The sequence below is a fragment of the Opisthocomus hoazin genome, chromosome 29, assembly GCF_030867145.1.
Source record: "Opisthocomus hoazin isolate bOpiHoa1 chromosome 29, bOpiHoa1.hap1, whole genome shotgun sequence".
NCBI classification, from domain to species: domain Eukaryota; kingdom Metazoa; phylum Chordata; class Aves; order Opisthocomiformes; family Opisthocomidae; genus Opisthocomus; species Opisthocomus hoazin.
Genome location: NC_134442.1, coordinates 1,146,911 through 1,158,877, shown reverse-complemented (window position 1 = coordinate 1,158,877; position 11,967 = coordinate 1,146,911). Strand labels below are relative to the sequence as shown.

The following is an 11,967-nucleotide window of genomic DNA, read 5'->3' as shown; positions in this document are numbered from 1 at the left end:
CAGCTCCCTCCCAGAGCCTCGGGCCACTTACCCACAGTTGTCCCACATGCCGTACGCCGGCCAGCACACGGCCAGCAGGACCAGGACGGGGAGAAAATTCATGGCTGCCAGCGGCACGTGGCAGCTGCAAGAAGCGAGAGCTGGTGGCCAGTAGGGCAGCAGCCGACGTAGTGCCTGCAGCAGTCCCGCTGCCCAGGGAACCCTTGGCCCCGTGGCTGATGTCACAGAGTGGCTGGTTCCGGGTGCTGGGCACGGTGGATTCTAGGGGGGGGCGGGCAACATGGAGGGTTCCGAGCAGGAGGGGAGGCAGAAGCTGGGCTCGGACACCCCCAGCAGACCCCCGCTGAATGCTCTGCTTGCGGGACGAGGCTCTGCAGACCTCGTGGCAGGCAGCAGCGCCTGCCTCCCAGTGCTGCCTGCTAACAGCTAGCCGGGAAAACCAAGTGTGGCACCATAGCCTCTTTGGGAAGTTCACTGCCACCCCGCTCTGCGCAGCCGCTTGCCACCAGGTCCTTCCCAAAGAAACTGACACCGCAGAACGGAACTACTACAGGCAGTAGGCACCTGGTTGGGGGCTGAAGAGCCAATCTGCTTACAGCCGCGGCAGGCAAGCAGGGATGTGCAAGCCAAATCAACCAAGTATAGCCAAGCACTGCCATCCTGTCCTGCACAAAGCACAGCGAAACACAGATGGAGCACGCTCCACGCTGGCTCTGTCTGCCACCGCAACGCCCTCTGACAGGCTCCGTGTCCTTGCTGTCTACCAGCTACATTGCTCTTCTGGGCCAACACTGGTGCGGGCAGTCGCACTGCCTGCTATGCGTGGCCACAGACGTGCAATTGGAAGCAGCATGGCTTCATAGGCACTAGAAGACGTCCCCAAACAAACCGCACTCCACGCTGCTTTGGTTTTCAAAAATTGACCTGAAGGTGGTGCCCGATATCTGCTTAGAGCAGGCAGAAGGTGGCCTTGGAGAACGTCACTTGTCTTCTGTGGATACTCTGTGATGCCAGCAGCAGATTTTTGCAGGTGGTTAAGAGGGAATGGTGTGAGAGGTGGGCACACTTCAGCAATATGTGAAGGAAGAGCTGGGGTCATTCTGGGGAGAGCACTCTGGCAGAGACAGCTTTGCTTGTTTGGCTGAGCCCTGTCCCTAATCACCACAGCCCCCAAACAGGTAGTGCAGAGGGGACGTGCCTAGGTGGGAAGCAGCTCGGGGTATGCGTGGTCAAGCACCTCCAAGTCCTTCCTGACTCCAGCAGGTGGAGATGTGGCCGGTGGTTGGCAGGCCTGGTCCTCTTGTAAGGTCTGTGAATGCTGGGGCTGATCAGTCAGGTAGGCTGCAGCCACATGCCGCCCACGGGACTGAAAAGGTCTCTGTCCTCTTGCTCGAGAGCTAGGCCAGCTTCAGGTTCGCTAGTGCACTGCGCACGCACACAGCGCTCCCACCAGGAGCTGGCGCGAGACACTCGGTCTTTCCAACTGCGGGATCCCTATGACCTGTGTTCCCTTCTGCCATCGCCAGCAGCCAGGCCGCTAGACCCACCCCTCTAGCAGGTACAGAGCGGGGCCACACAGAAAAGGATGTGGAATGGCTCTCAAGAAGAAGGTCGGACAGGCTGTGGGGAGTAGGGACAGGGTTCAGCCAAACAAGCTAAGCAACCGGCACTTTGCTTATGCTCAAGGACGAGCTTCTTGAGCCCCCCTTCTCTCCATTTTCCACACTTATTCATCCCCCTCGACTTCCTTGGCTCCTCACTTTCTCTGCCCTTGTCTCCTCCCAATCAAGGGACCTAGCCCCGCCTACTAGTCCCCCTTGCTCCCAGGTCTGTCACATCTGGGAACAGATTAGGTCTTTCAGGGGCTGTTAGCTAGGTCATCTTGGCCTTGCGTGGCATTACTGCAGTGGTTTCCTGGCTACAGCTGTCCCTGCCAGAGTCCTCTCCCCAGAATGACCCCGGCTCTTCCTTCAGATATTGCTGAAGTCTGGCCACCTCTCACACCATTCCCCCTTAACTTCTGGTGACATCTGGCTCTTCCTCATGGCACTGTAACTCCTGCCAGCTTTCTTTCATCTTTCCATTTAGCAAAGGCTTCAACCAGGTCCTAATCATCATCCCCAGAGTTGTCTGCAGGTCGCATCATTATTTTGCATCCTCTTGCTAGCCTCAATGTGCCAGTCTTCTTCATGCCATGGTGGCTCTGAGCACGCTCCTGTCTGACCAGCCATGGTGTCAGCCCTGCTGAGCGACTCTTGCCCTTTGCGCCCTCCTTGACTGCCTGCAGCCCCATTTTGCCGGGCGTGGAAATCCTTGCCTTGCGCACGAGAGTGAATTGGACTCAGGCACGGTTAACTGTGAAACCTGGCAACTTTATTCCAAGAACTAAGTCAGCTTCAGCATTTGTGTGCACTGGGAAGTGTTGCGGAGGAAGAACTGGACTCGACACGATGATCAATGTGATCACGTACAAGCCGTTTATTAGCCTCAGATAGCTCACTTTTATATTCCCCACTACATACGCGGCGATTCCCCATTGGTGATAATCAATTTAACTCACATAGTAACTCGATTATGATTGGTGTGCGTCACTAGCTCACGCGCAGTGCTCGTGGCCTTCTTGCAGGCGGCAAGTTCCTCTTCGGCATCTGGGAGTTGTTTGTCTCTGCATTCTTACTTCCTCATTCCAACCGCAGTTTGTCCTCTGGATGCTCTTGCGGCCTTATGCTAAGGCTCTGCGGCCTTAGGCTAAGGCTTCATGGCCTTCTAGAGAAATGCTGGATTGCTCACATGTCCCCAGTCCTTTAATGCTTCATCCTCCACAGGGAGGAGAGCGGGCAGCACAGAGCAGGCGTTTGATGCTGAGGCTGCCTTTGGAGCAGCAGGCATTGCCCCAGAAGGAAATGATCATGGTCCAGTGCAGCCTGCGCTGGTTCCTGTTGATCCTGCTCCTCAAGCCTTTTTTCCCCTGAGGAATTGCAGGAGCTCCTTCAGAAGAGTAAAGAATTCCACCAGCTTCTGGCGTGGAAATGGACAGGAGCTAATGCTGCCCGACTGTGTTGGTGCTGGTGTTGGCCTTGGCCTCTGAGAGGGGCTTGAGGTGGAGAGAAAATGACTCCATGGCTGTGCTGTTGGACTATCTCTTCTTGCTGAGCGCAGTCCCATCTGTAGCAGGATCCAGTCGTAGAAGTGCTGCGTGGAGGTGTAGACTCCAGGCTGGTTTGGTCTGGCACAGCCTCTCCCCCAGCTGGTCACTCCAACAAGCCAGAAGTAGTCGTTGGTGTTATCTTTGCAGACCAGAGGACCACCGCTGTCACCCTGCAGCGGAGGAGAGAGGGTTAAGGTGGTGTTGGGTGGCCCCGGTCAGCACTCTGGCTGGCTCCTTCTCTCCCGCAGCAGCTGCCAGAGCTGTCCTGACTGCACACAAAGGCTCTGCTCAGGTGCTGGAGCCTACAGAAGCTTGTCTGGCAGGGGGTGGTGGGCCAGTCAGGCAGGGCTCTCTCTCTGTCCTCTTTGCACAGTGATCCTGGATGAGTGGAAGGGGGATGTTGCAGGACTGGGCTCTGGAGCTGTGGGCTGCCCAGAGCACTAGATGGGCTTTGTGGGCAGAGAGCCAGGCCTCTGGGACAAGGGCGGCCCTGGGCAAGGACCTGCATCTGGGCAAGGGGAGGTGAACCCCAAGAGTGGAGGGGACCCAGCAGTGGCAGGCTGACTTGCCAGGCAAAGCACGCGCTGGGGCAGGTTTGGGCGGTTGCCACAGGGCTGCCTGTGCTGTTGGGGGTGGACTTGTAGCACGCTCCTACCTGGCAGGTGTCGATGCCGCCCTGCGGATAGCCAGCACACAAGTTGTGGCTGTGGATGGCCCCTCCGTACCAGCGGCTGCTGTTGCAGAGCTTGATATCGATGAGGCGGACCTTGGCCTCCTGCAGGACATAACTTGGTCCCCCAGCTGTCAGCACAGAAAGGAGTTAACAGCCAGCAGCTCGCTGCCAGTTCTCCTCTCCTCCCCCCCACCCCCCCGGTGTCTGGCTGAAGCCCTGCCCTAGGGCTGGGCTTTGCGTCTCCAGAGGCACTGTGCCGCTGCTGTCTCCCTTCTGTCTTGCTTGGGGTAATGGGCCAGGCCCACCTCTCCATCGGCATGCACCCCGCAGCCCGACTCTGGCTTTCGCCTCTGCTGTCAGGAAGCCCACCCCGCCTCCCCAGTGTGCCCAGCCTGCGCTCAGGACACCACTCCCTTTTGGGAACTCACCTCTTGCAGTCGTGGAACCCCAGCCACTGACGTAGCAGCTTCTCAGCTGCGACACTCTCAGCCAGGCGTCGGGCACACAGGCAAGCTGCACGTAGTAGCCGCACAGGACAGGCTGGTCCAATTCCAGCAAGGCAATGTCGTTCCTCTGCGTGATGTTGTTGTAGTGCTCGTGAACCAGTAGCCGCTTAATAGTGCGCACTTGGGTCTCAGGGCCCAGCTGAGTCAAGTGGCTGGCCCCGATCACCACGTGCCACATGATGATGTGCCTGCAAGGCAGGTGGAGAGAGGGGTCAGAGGGAGCGCAGCCACGTGCTGCAAGCAGCCCAGCAGTTGCCTGCCTTCTGCTGCACAGGGCAGAGAGGAAGGCAGCGCTACGGAGGGTGCGACTGCCCTAGCACGCCTTGGGCACAAGGAGTGTCGGGCGGGAGGCTGCTAGGAAGCCGTGGCGTGAGCCCAGCCCTCTCGCGAGCAGTCTCTCAGCTGGGCTTGGTAGTGCCCAGGCACTGGGCGTGCTGCAAGGAAGCGAGATGGCGCTAGCACGTGCTGCTGTGGAGCGGGCACGTGCTAGTGCTGTGGGGCTGTTCCCTGGTCCTCCTTACCCGGGCGTGATGAAGCAGTGGGCTGCTGTCAGCACCCACTGTGGGCTGATGAGCGACCCTCCGCAGACATGCGCTATGCCTCCTATGATGGGCTTCTGGATGCTGACGATCCAGGGCCAGGCCCCTAGCTGGGCATCGGTGCCACCCACGACGCGTGACATGCCGTAGTAAGAATCCATGGGCCGGTGCCCGCAGGTCCCTCTGTAAGCAGAAACTGATGAATGTCCTGCTCGGTGGCTTGCTGCTGTTGAGGCTGCAGGTCAGCCCCCTTTCCCCCCACCAGGCGCTGCATGGACAGCAGGACCGCGGAACCCTGTGGGGCATGCGTCCATCTACCCCTGTTTGTGCTTGAGCCCCGTAGGCGAGTTGTGCCAGCGGCCTGGCTGCTGGCAAGGAACTGAGGCTCCCACATGGCGTTTGGGAAGCTTTGGTGTGGCCAGGGGGAAAAGCGAGCACCCACCAGTGAAGCCCACAAGGGCTGCCCCAGCTCCCTCCCAGAGCCTCGGGCCACTTACCCACAGTTGTCCCACATGCCGTACGCCGGCCAGCACACGGCCAGCAGGACCAGGACGGGGAGAAAATTCATGGCTGCCAGCGGCACGTGGCAGCTGCAAGAAGCGAGAGCTGGTGGCCAGCAGTGCAGCAGCCGACGTAGTGCCTGCAGCAGTGCCGCTGCCCAGGGAACCCTTGGCCCCGTGGCTGATGTCACAGAGTGGCTGGTTCCGGGTGCTGGGCACGGTGGATTCTAGGGGGGGGCGGGCAACATGGAGGGTTCCGAGCAGGAGGGGAGGCAGAAGCTGGGCTCGGACACCCCCAGCAGACCCCCGCTGAATGCTCTGCTTGCGGGACGAGGCTCTGCAGACCTCGTGGCAGGCAGCAGCGCCTGCCTCCCAGTGCTGCCTGCTAACAGCTAGCCGGGAAAACCAAGTGTGGCACCATAGCCTCTTTGGGAAGTTCACTGCCACCCCGCTCTGCGCAGCCGCTTGCCACCAGGTCCTTCCCAAAGAAACTGACACCGCAGAACGGAACTACTACAGGCAGTAGGCACCTGGTTGGGGGCTGAAGAGCCAATCTGCTTACAGCCGCGGCAGGCAAGCAGGGATGTGCAAGCCAAATCAACCAAGTATAGCCAAGCACTGCCATCCTGTCCTGCAAAAAGCACAGCGAAACACAGATGGAGCACGCTCCACGCTGGCTCTGTCTGCCACCGCAACGCCCTCTGACAGGCTCCGTGTCCTTGCTGTCTACCAGCTACATTGCTCTTCTGGGCCAACACTGGTGCGGGCAGTCGCACTGCCTGCTATGCGTGGCCACAGACGTGCAATTGGAAGCAGCATGGCTTCATAGGCACTAGAAGACGTCCCCAAACAAACCGCACTCCACGCTGCTTTGGTTTTCAAAAATTGACCTGAAGGTGGTGCCCGATATCTGCTTAGAGCAGGCAGAAGGTGGCCTTGGAGAACGTCACTTGTCTTCTGTGGATACTCTGTGATGCCAGCAGCAGATTTTTGCAGGTGGTTAAGACGGAATGGTGTGAGAGGTGGGCACACTTCAGCAATATGTGAAGGAAGAGCTGGGGTCATTCTGGGGAGAGCACTCTGGCAGAGACAGCTTTGCTTGTTTGGCTGAGCCCTGTCCCTAATCACCACAGCCCCCAAACAGGTAGTGCAGAGGGGACGTGCCTAGGTGGGAAGCAGCTCGGGGTATGCGTGGTCAAGCACCTCCAAGTCCTTCCTGACTCCAGCAGGTGGAGATGTGGCCGGTGGTTGGCAGGCCTGGTCCTCTTGTAAGGTCTGTGAATGCTGGGGCTGATCAGTCAGGTAGGTTGCAGCCACATGCCACCCACGGGACTGAAAAGGTCTCTGTCCTCTTGCTCGAGAGCTAGGCCAGCTTCAGGTTCGCTAGTGCACTGCGCACGCACACAGCGCTCCCACCAGGAGCTGGCGCGAGACACTCGGTCTTTCCAACTGCGGGGTCCCTATGACCTGTGTTCCCTTCTGCCATCGCCAGCAGCCAGGCCGCTAGACCCACCCCTCTAGCAGGTACAGAGCGGGGCCACACAGAAAAGGATGTGGAATGGCTCTCAAGAAGAAGGTCGGACAGGCTGTGGGGAGTAGGGACAGGGTTCAGCCAAACAAGCTAAGCAACCGGCACTTTGCTTATGCTCAAGGACGAGCTTCTTGAGCCCCCCTTCTCTCCATTTTCCACACTTATTCATCCCCCTCGACTTCCTTGGCTCCTCACTTTCTCTGCCCTTGTCTCCTCCCAATCAAGGGACCTAGCCCCGCCTACTAGTCCCCCTTGCTCCCAGGTCTGTCACATCTGGGAACAGATTGGGTCTTTCAGGGGCTGTTAGCTAGGTCATCTTGGCCTTGCGTGGCATTACTGCAGTGGTTTCCTGGCTACAGCTGTCCCTGCCAGAGTCCTCTCCCCAGAATGACCCCGGCTCTTCCTTCAGATATTGCTGAAGTCTGGCCACCTCTCACACCATTCCCCCTTAACTTCTGGTGACATCTGGCTCTTCCTCATGGCACTGTAACTCCTGCCAGCTTTCTTTCATCTTTCCATTTAGCAAAGGCTTCAACCAGGTCCTAATCATCATCCCCAGAGTTGTCTGCATGTCGCATCATTATTTTGCATCCTCTTGCTAGCCTCAATGTGCCAGTCTTCTTCATGCCATGGTGGCTCTGAGCACGCTCCTGTCTGACCAGCCATGGTGTCAGCCCTGCTGAGCGACTCTTGCCCTTTGTGCCCTCCTTGACTGCCTGCAGCCCCATTTTGCCGGGCGTGGAAATCCTTGCCTTGCGCACGAGAGTGAATTGGACTCAGGCACGGTTAACTGTGAAACCTGGCAACTTTATTCCAAGAACTAAGTCAGCTTCAGCATTTGTGTGCACTGGGAAGTGTTGCGGAGGAAGAACCGGACTCGACACGATGATCAATGTGATCACGTACAAGCCGTTTATTAGCCTCAGATAGCTCACTTTTATATTCCCCACTACATACGCGGCGATTCCCCATTGGTGATAATCAATTTAACTCACATAGTAACTCGATTATGATTGGTGTGCGTCACTAGCTCACGCGCAGTGCTCGTGGCCTTCTTGCAGGCGGCAAGTTCCTCTTCGGCATCTGGGAGTTGTTTGTCTCTGCATTCTTACTTCCTCATTCCAACCGCAGTTTGTCCTCTGGATGCTCTTGCGGCCTTATGCTAAGGCTCTGCGGCCTTAGGCTAAGGCTTCATGGCCTTCTAGAGAAATGCTGGATTGCTCACATGTCCCCAGTCCTTTAATGCTTCATCCTCCACAGGGAGGAGAGCGGGCAGCACAGAGCAGGCCTTTGATGCTGAGGCTGCCTTTGGAGCAGCAGGCATTGCCCCAGAAGGAAATGATCATGGTCCAGTGCAGCCTGCGCTGGTTCCTGTTGATCCTGCTCCTCAAGCCTTTTTTCCCCTGAGGAACTGCAGGAGCTCCTTCAGAAGAGTAAAGAATTCCACCAGCTTCTGGCGTGGAAATGGACAGGAGCTAATGCTGCCCGACTGTGTTGGTGCTGGTGTTGGCCTTGGCCTCTGAGAGGGGCTTGAGGTGGAGAGAAAATGACTCCATGGCTGTGCTGTTGGACTATCTCTTCTTGCTGAGCGCAGTCCCATCTGTAGCAGGATCCAGTCGTAGAAGTGCTGCGTGGAGGTGTAGACTCCAGGCTGGTTTGGTCTGGCACAGCCTCTCCCCCAGCTGGTCACTCCAACAAGCCAGAAGTAGTCGTTGGTGTTATCTTTGCAGACCAGAGGACCACCGCTGTCACCCTGCAGCGGAGGAGAGAGGGTTAAGGTGGTGTTGGGTGGCCCCGGTCAGCACTCTGGCTGGCTCCTTCTCTCCCGCAGCAGCTGCCAGAGCTGTCCTGACTGCACACAAAGGCTCTGCTCAGGTGCTGGAGCCTACAGAAGCTTGTCTGGCAGGGGGTGGTGGGCCAGTCAGGCAGGGCTCTCTCTCTGTCCTCTTTGCACAGTGATCCTGGATGTGTGGAAGGGGGATGTTGCAGGACTGGGCTCTGGAGCTGTGGGCTGCCCAGAGCACTAGATGGGCTTTGTGGGCAGAGAGCCAGGCCTCTGGGACAAGGGCGGCCCTGGGCAAGGACCTGCATCTGGGCAAGGGGAGGTGAACCCCAAGAGTGGAGGGGACCCAGCAGTGGCAGGCTGACTTGCCAGGCAAAGCACGCGCTGGGGCAGGTTTGGGCGGTTGCCACAGGGCTGCCTGTGCTGTTGGGGGTGGACTTGTAGCACGCTCCTACCTGGCAGGTGTCGATGCCGCCCTGCGGATAGCCAGCACACAAGTTGTGGCTGTGGATGGCCCCTCCGTACCAGCGGCTGCTGTTGCAGAGCTTGATATCGATGAGGCGGACCTTGGCCTCCTGCAGGACATAACTTGGTCCCCCAGCTGTCAGCACAGAAAGGAGTTAACAGCCAGCAGCTCGCTGCCAGTTCTCCTCTCCTCCCCACACCCCCTCCCCGGCGTCTGGCTGAAGCCCTGCCCTAGGGCTGGGCTTTGCGTCTCCAGAGGCACTGTGCCGCTGCTGTCTCCCTTCTGTCTTGCTTGGGGTAATGGGCCAGGCCCACCTCTCCATCGGCATGCACCCCGCAGCCCGACTCTGGCTTTCGCCTCTGCTGTCAGGAAGCCCACCCCGCCTCCCCAGTGTGCCCAGCCTGCGCTCAGGACACCACTCCCTTTTGGGAACTCACCTCTTGCAGTCGTGGAACCCCAGCCACTGACGTAGCAGCTTCTCAGCTGCGACACTCTCAGCCAGGCGTCGGGCACACAGGCAAGCTGCACGTAGTAGCCGCACAGGACAGGCTGGTCCAATTCCAGCAAGGCAATGTCGTTCCTCTGCGTGATGTTGTTGTAGTGCTCGTGAACCAGTAGCCGCTTAATAGTGCGCACTTGGGTCTCAGGGCCCAGCTGAGTCAAGTGGCTGGCCCCGATCACCACGTGCCACATGGTGATGTGCCTGCAAGGCAGGTGGAGAGAGGGGTCAGAGGGAGCGCAGCCACGTGCTGCAAGCAGCCCAGCAGTTGCCTGCCTTCTGCTGCACAGGGCAGAGAGGAAGGCAGCGCTACGGAGGGTGCGACTGCCCTAGCACGCCTTGGGCACAAGGAGTGTCGGGCGGGAGGCTGCTAGGAAGCCGTGGCGTGAGCCCAGCCCTCTCGCGAGCAGTCTCTCAGCTGGGCTTGGCAGTGCCCAGGCACTGGGCGTGCTGCAGGGAAGCGGGATGGCGCTAGCACGTGCTGCTGTGGAGCGGGCACGTGCTAGTGCTGTGGGGCTGTTCCCTGGTCCTCCTTACCCGGGCGTGATGAAGCAGTGGGCTGCTGTCAGCACCCACTGTGGGCTGATGAGCGACCCTCCGCAGACATGCGCTATGCCTCCTATGATGGGCTTCTGGATGCTGACGATCCAGGGCCAGGCCCCTAGCTGAGCATCGGTGCCACCCACGACGCGTGACATGCCGTAGTAAGAATCCATGGGCCGGTGCCCGCAGGTCCCTCTGTAAGCAGAAACTGATGAATGTCCTGCTCGGTGGCTTGCTGCTGTTGAGGCTGCAGGTCAGCCCCCTTCCCCCCCACCAGGCGCTGCATGGACAGCAGGACCGCGGAACCCTGTGGGGCATGCGTCCATCTACCCCTGTTTGTGCTTGAGCCCCGTAGGCGAGTTGTGCCAGCGGCCTGGCTGCTGGCAAGGAACTGAGGCTCCCACATGGCGTTTGGGAAGCTTTGGTGTGGCCAGGGGGAAAAGCGAGCACCCGCCAGTGAAGCCCACAAGGGCTGCCCCAGCTCCCTCCCAGAGCCTCGGGCCACTTACCCACAGTTGTCCCACATGCCGTACGCCGGCCAGCACACGGCCAGCAGGACCAGGACGGGGAGAAAATTCATGGCTGCCAGCGGCACGTGGCAGCTGCAAGAAGCGAGAGCTGGTGGCCAGCAGTGCAGCAGCCGACGTAGTGCCTGCAGCAGTCCCGTTGCCCAGGGAACCCTTGGCCCCGTGGCTGATGTCACAGAGTGGCTGGTTCCGGGTGCTGGGCACGGTGGATTCTAGGGGGGGGCGGGCAACATGGAGGGTTCCGAGCAGGAGGGGAGGCAGAAGCTGGGCTCGGACACCCCCAGCAGAACCCCGCTGAATGCTCTGCTTGCGGGACGAGGCTCTGCAGACCTCGTGGCAGGCAGCAGCGCCTGCCTCCCACTGCTGCCTGCTAACAGCTAGCCGGGAAAACCAAGTGTGGCACCATAGCCTCTTTGGGAAGTTCACTGCCACCCCGCTCTGTGCAGCCGCTTGCCACCAGGTCCTTCCCAAAGAAACTGACACCGCAGAACGGAACTACTACAGGCAGTAGGCACCTGGTTGGGGGCTGAAGAGCCAATCTGCTTACAGCCGCGGCAGGCAAGCAGGGATGTGCAAGCCAAATCAACCAAGTATAGCCAAGCACTGCCATCCTGTCCTGCACAAAGCACAGCGAAACACAGATGGAGCACGCTCCACGCTGGCTCTGTCTGCCACCGCAACGCCCTCTGACAGGCTCCGTGTCCTTGCTGTCTACCAGCTACATTGCTCTTCTGGGCCAACACTGGTGCGGGCAGTCGCACTGCCTGCTATGCGTGGCCATAGACGTGCAATTGGAAGCAGCATGGCTTCATAGGCACTAGAAGACATCCCCAAACAAACCGCACTCCACGCTGCTTTGGTTTTCAAAAATTGACCTGAAGGTGGTGCCCGATATCTGCTTAGAGCAGGCAGAAGGTGGCCTTGGAGAACGTCACTTGTCTTCTGTGGATACTCTGTGATGCCAGCAGCAGATTTTTGCAGGTGGTTAAGACGGAATGGTGTGAGAGGTGGGCACACTTCAGCAATATGTGAAGGAAGAGCTGGGGTCATTCTGGGGAGAGCACTCTGGCAGAGACAGCTTTGCTTGTTTGGCTGAGCCCTGTCCCTAATCACCACAGCCCCCAAACAGGTAGTGCAGAGGGGACGTGCCTAGGGGGAAGCAGCTCGGGGTATGCGTGGTCAAGCACCTCCAAGTCCTTCCTGACTCCAGCAGGTGGAGATGTGGCCGGTGGTTGGCAGGCCTGGTCCTCTT

General features: G+C 59.1%; 2 protein-coding genes across 2 annotated transcripts; both read right to left on the bottom strand.

The window, feature by feature from the left end:
• Positions 1 to 2,952: 2,952 nt before the first annotated feature.
• LOC142364760 (acrosin-like) lies at positions 2,953 to 5,042 on the bottom strand (the record flags this gene model as incomplete). The annotated part of the gene is made up of 4 exons (XM_075444886.1): positions 2,953 to 3,318; positions 3,804 to 3,949; positions 4,250 to 4,515; positions 4,849 to 5,042. Coding segments are annotated over 4 exons (972 nt in total), but the record flags the coding sequence as incomplete, so codon positions are not given.
• A 3,242-nt stretch (positions 5,043 to 8,284) lies between these two features.
• On the bottom strand, positions 8,285 to 10,376 carry LOC142364759 (acrosin-like; the record flags this gene model as incomplete). The annotated part of the gene is made up of 4 exons (XM_075444885.1): positions 8,285 to 8,650; positions 9,136 to 9,281; positions 9,584 to 9,849; positions 10,183 to 10,376. Coding segments are annotated over 4 exons (972 nt in total), but the record flags the coding sequence as incomplete, so codon positions are not given.
• Positions 10,377 to 11,967: the final 1,591 nt, after the last annotated feature.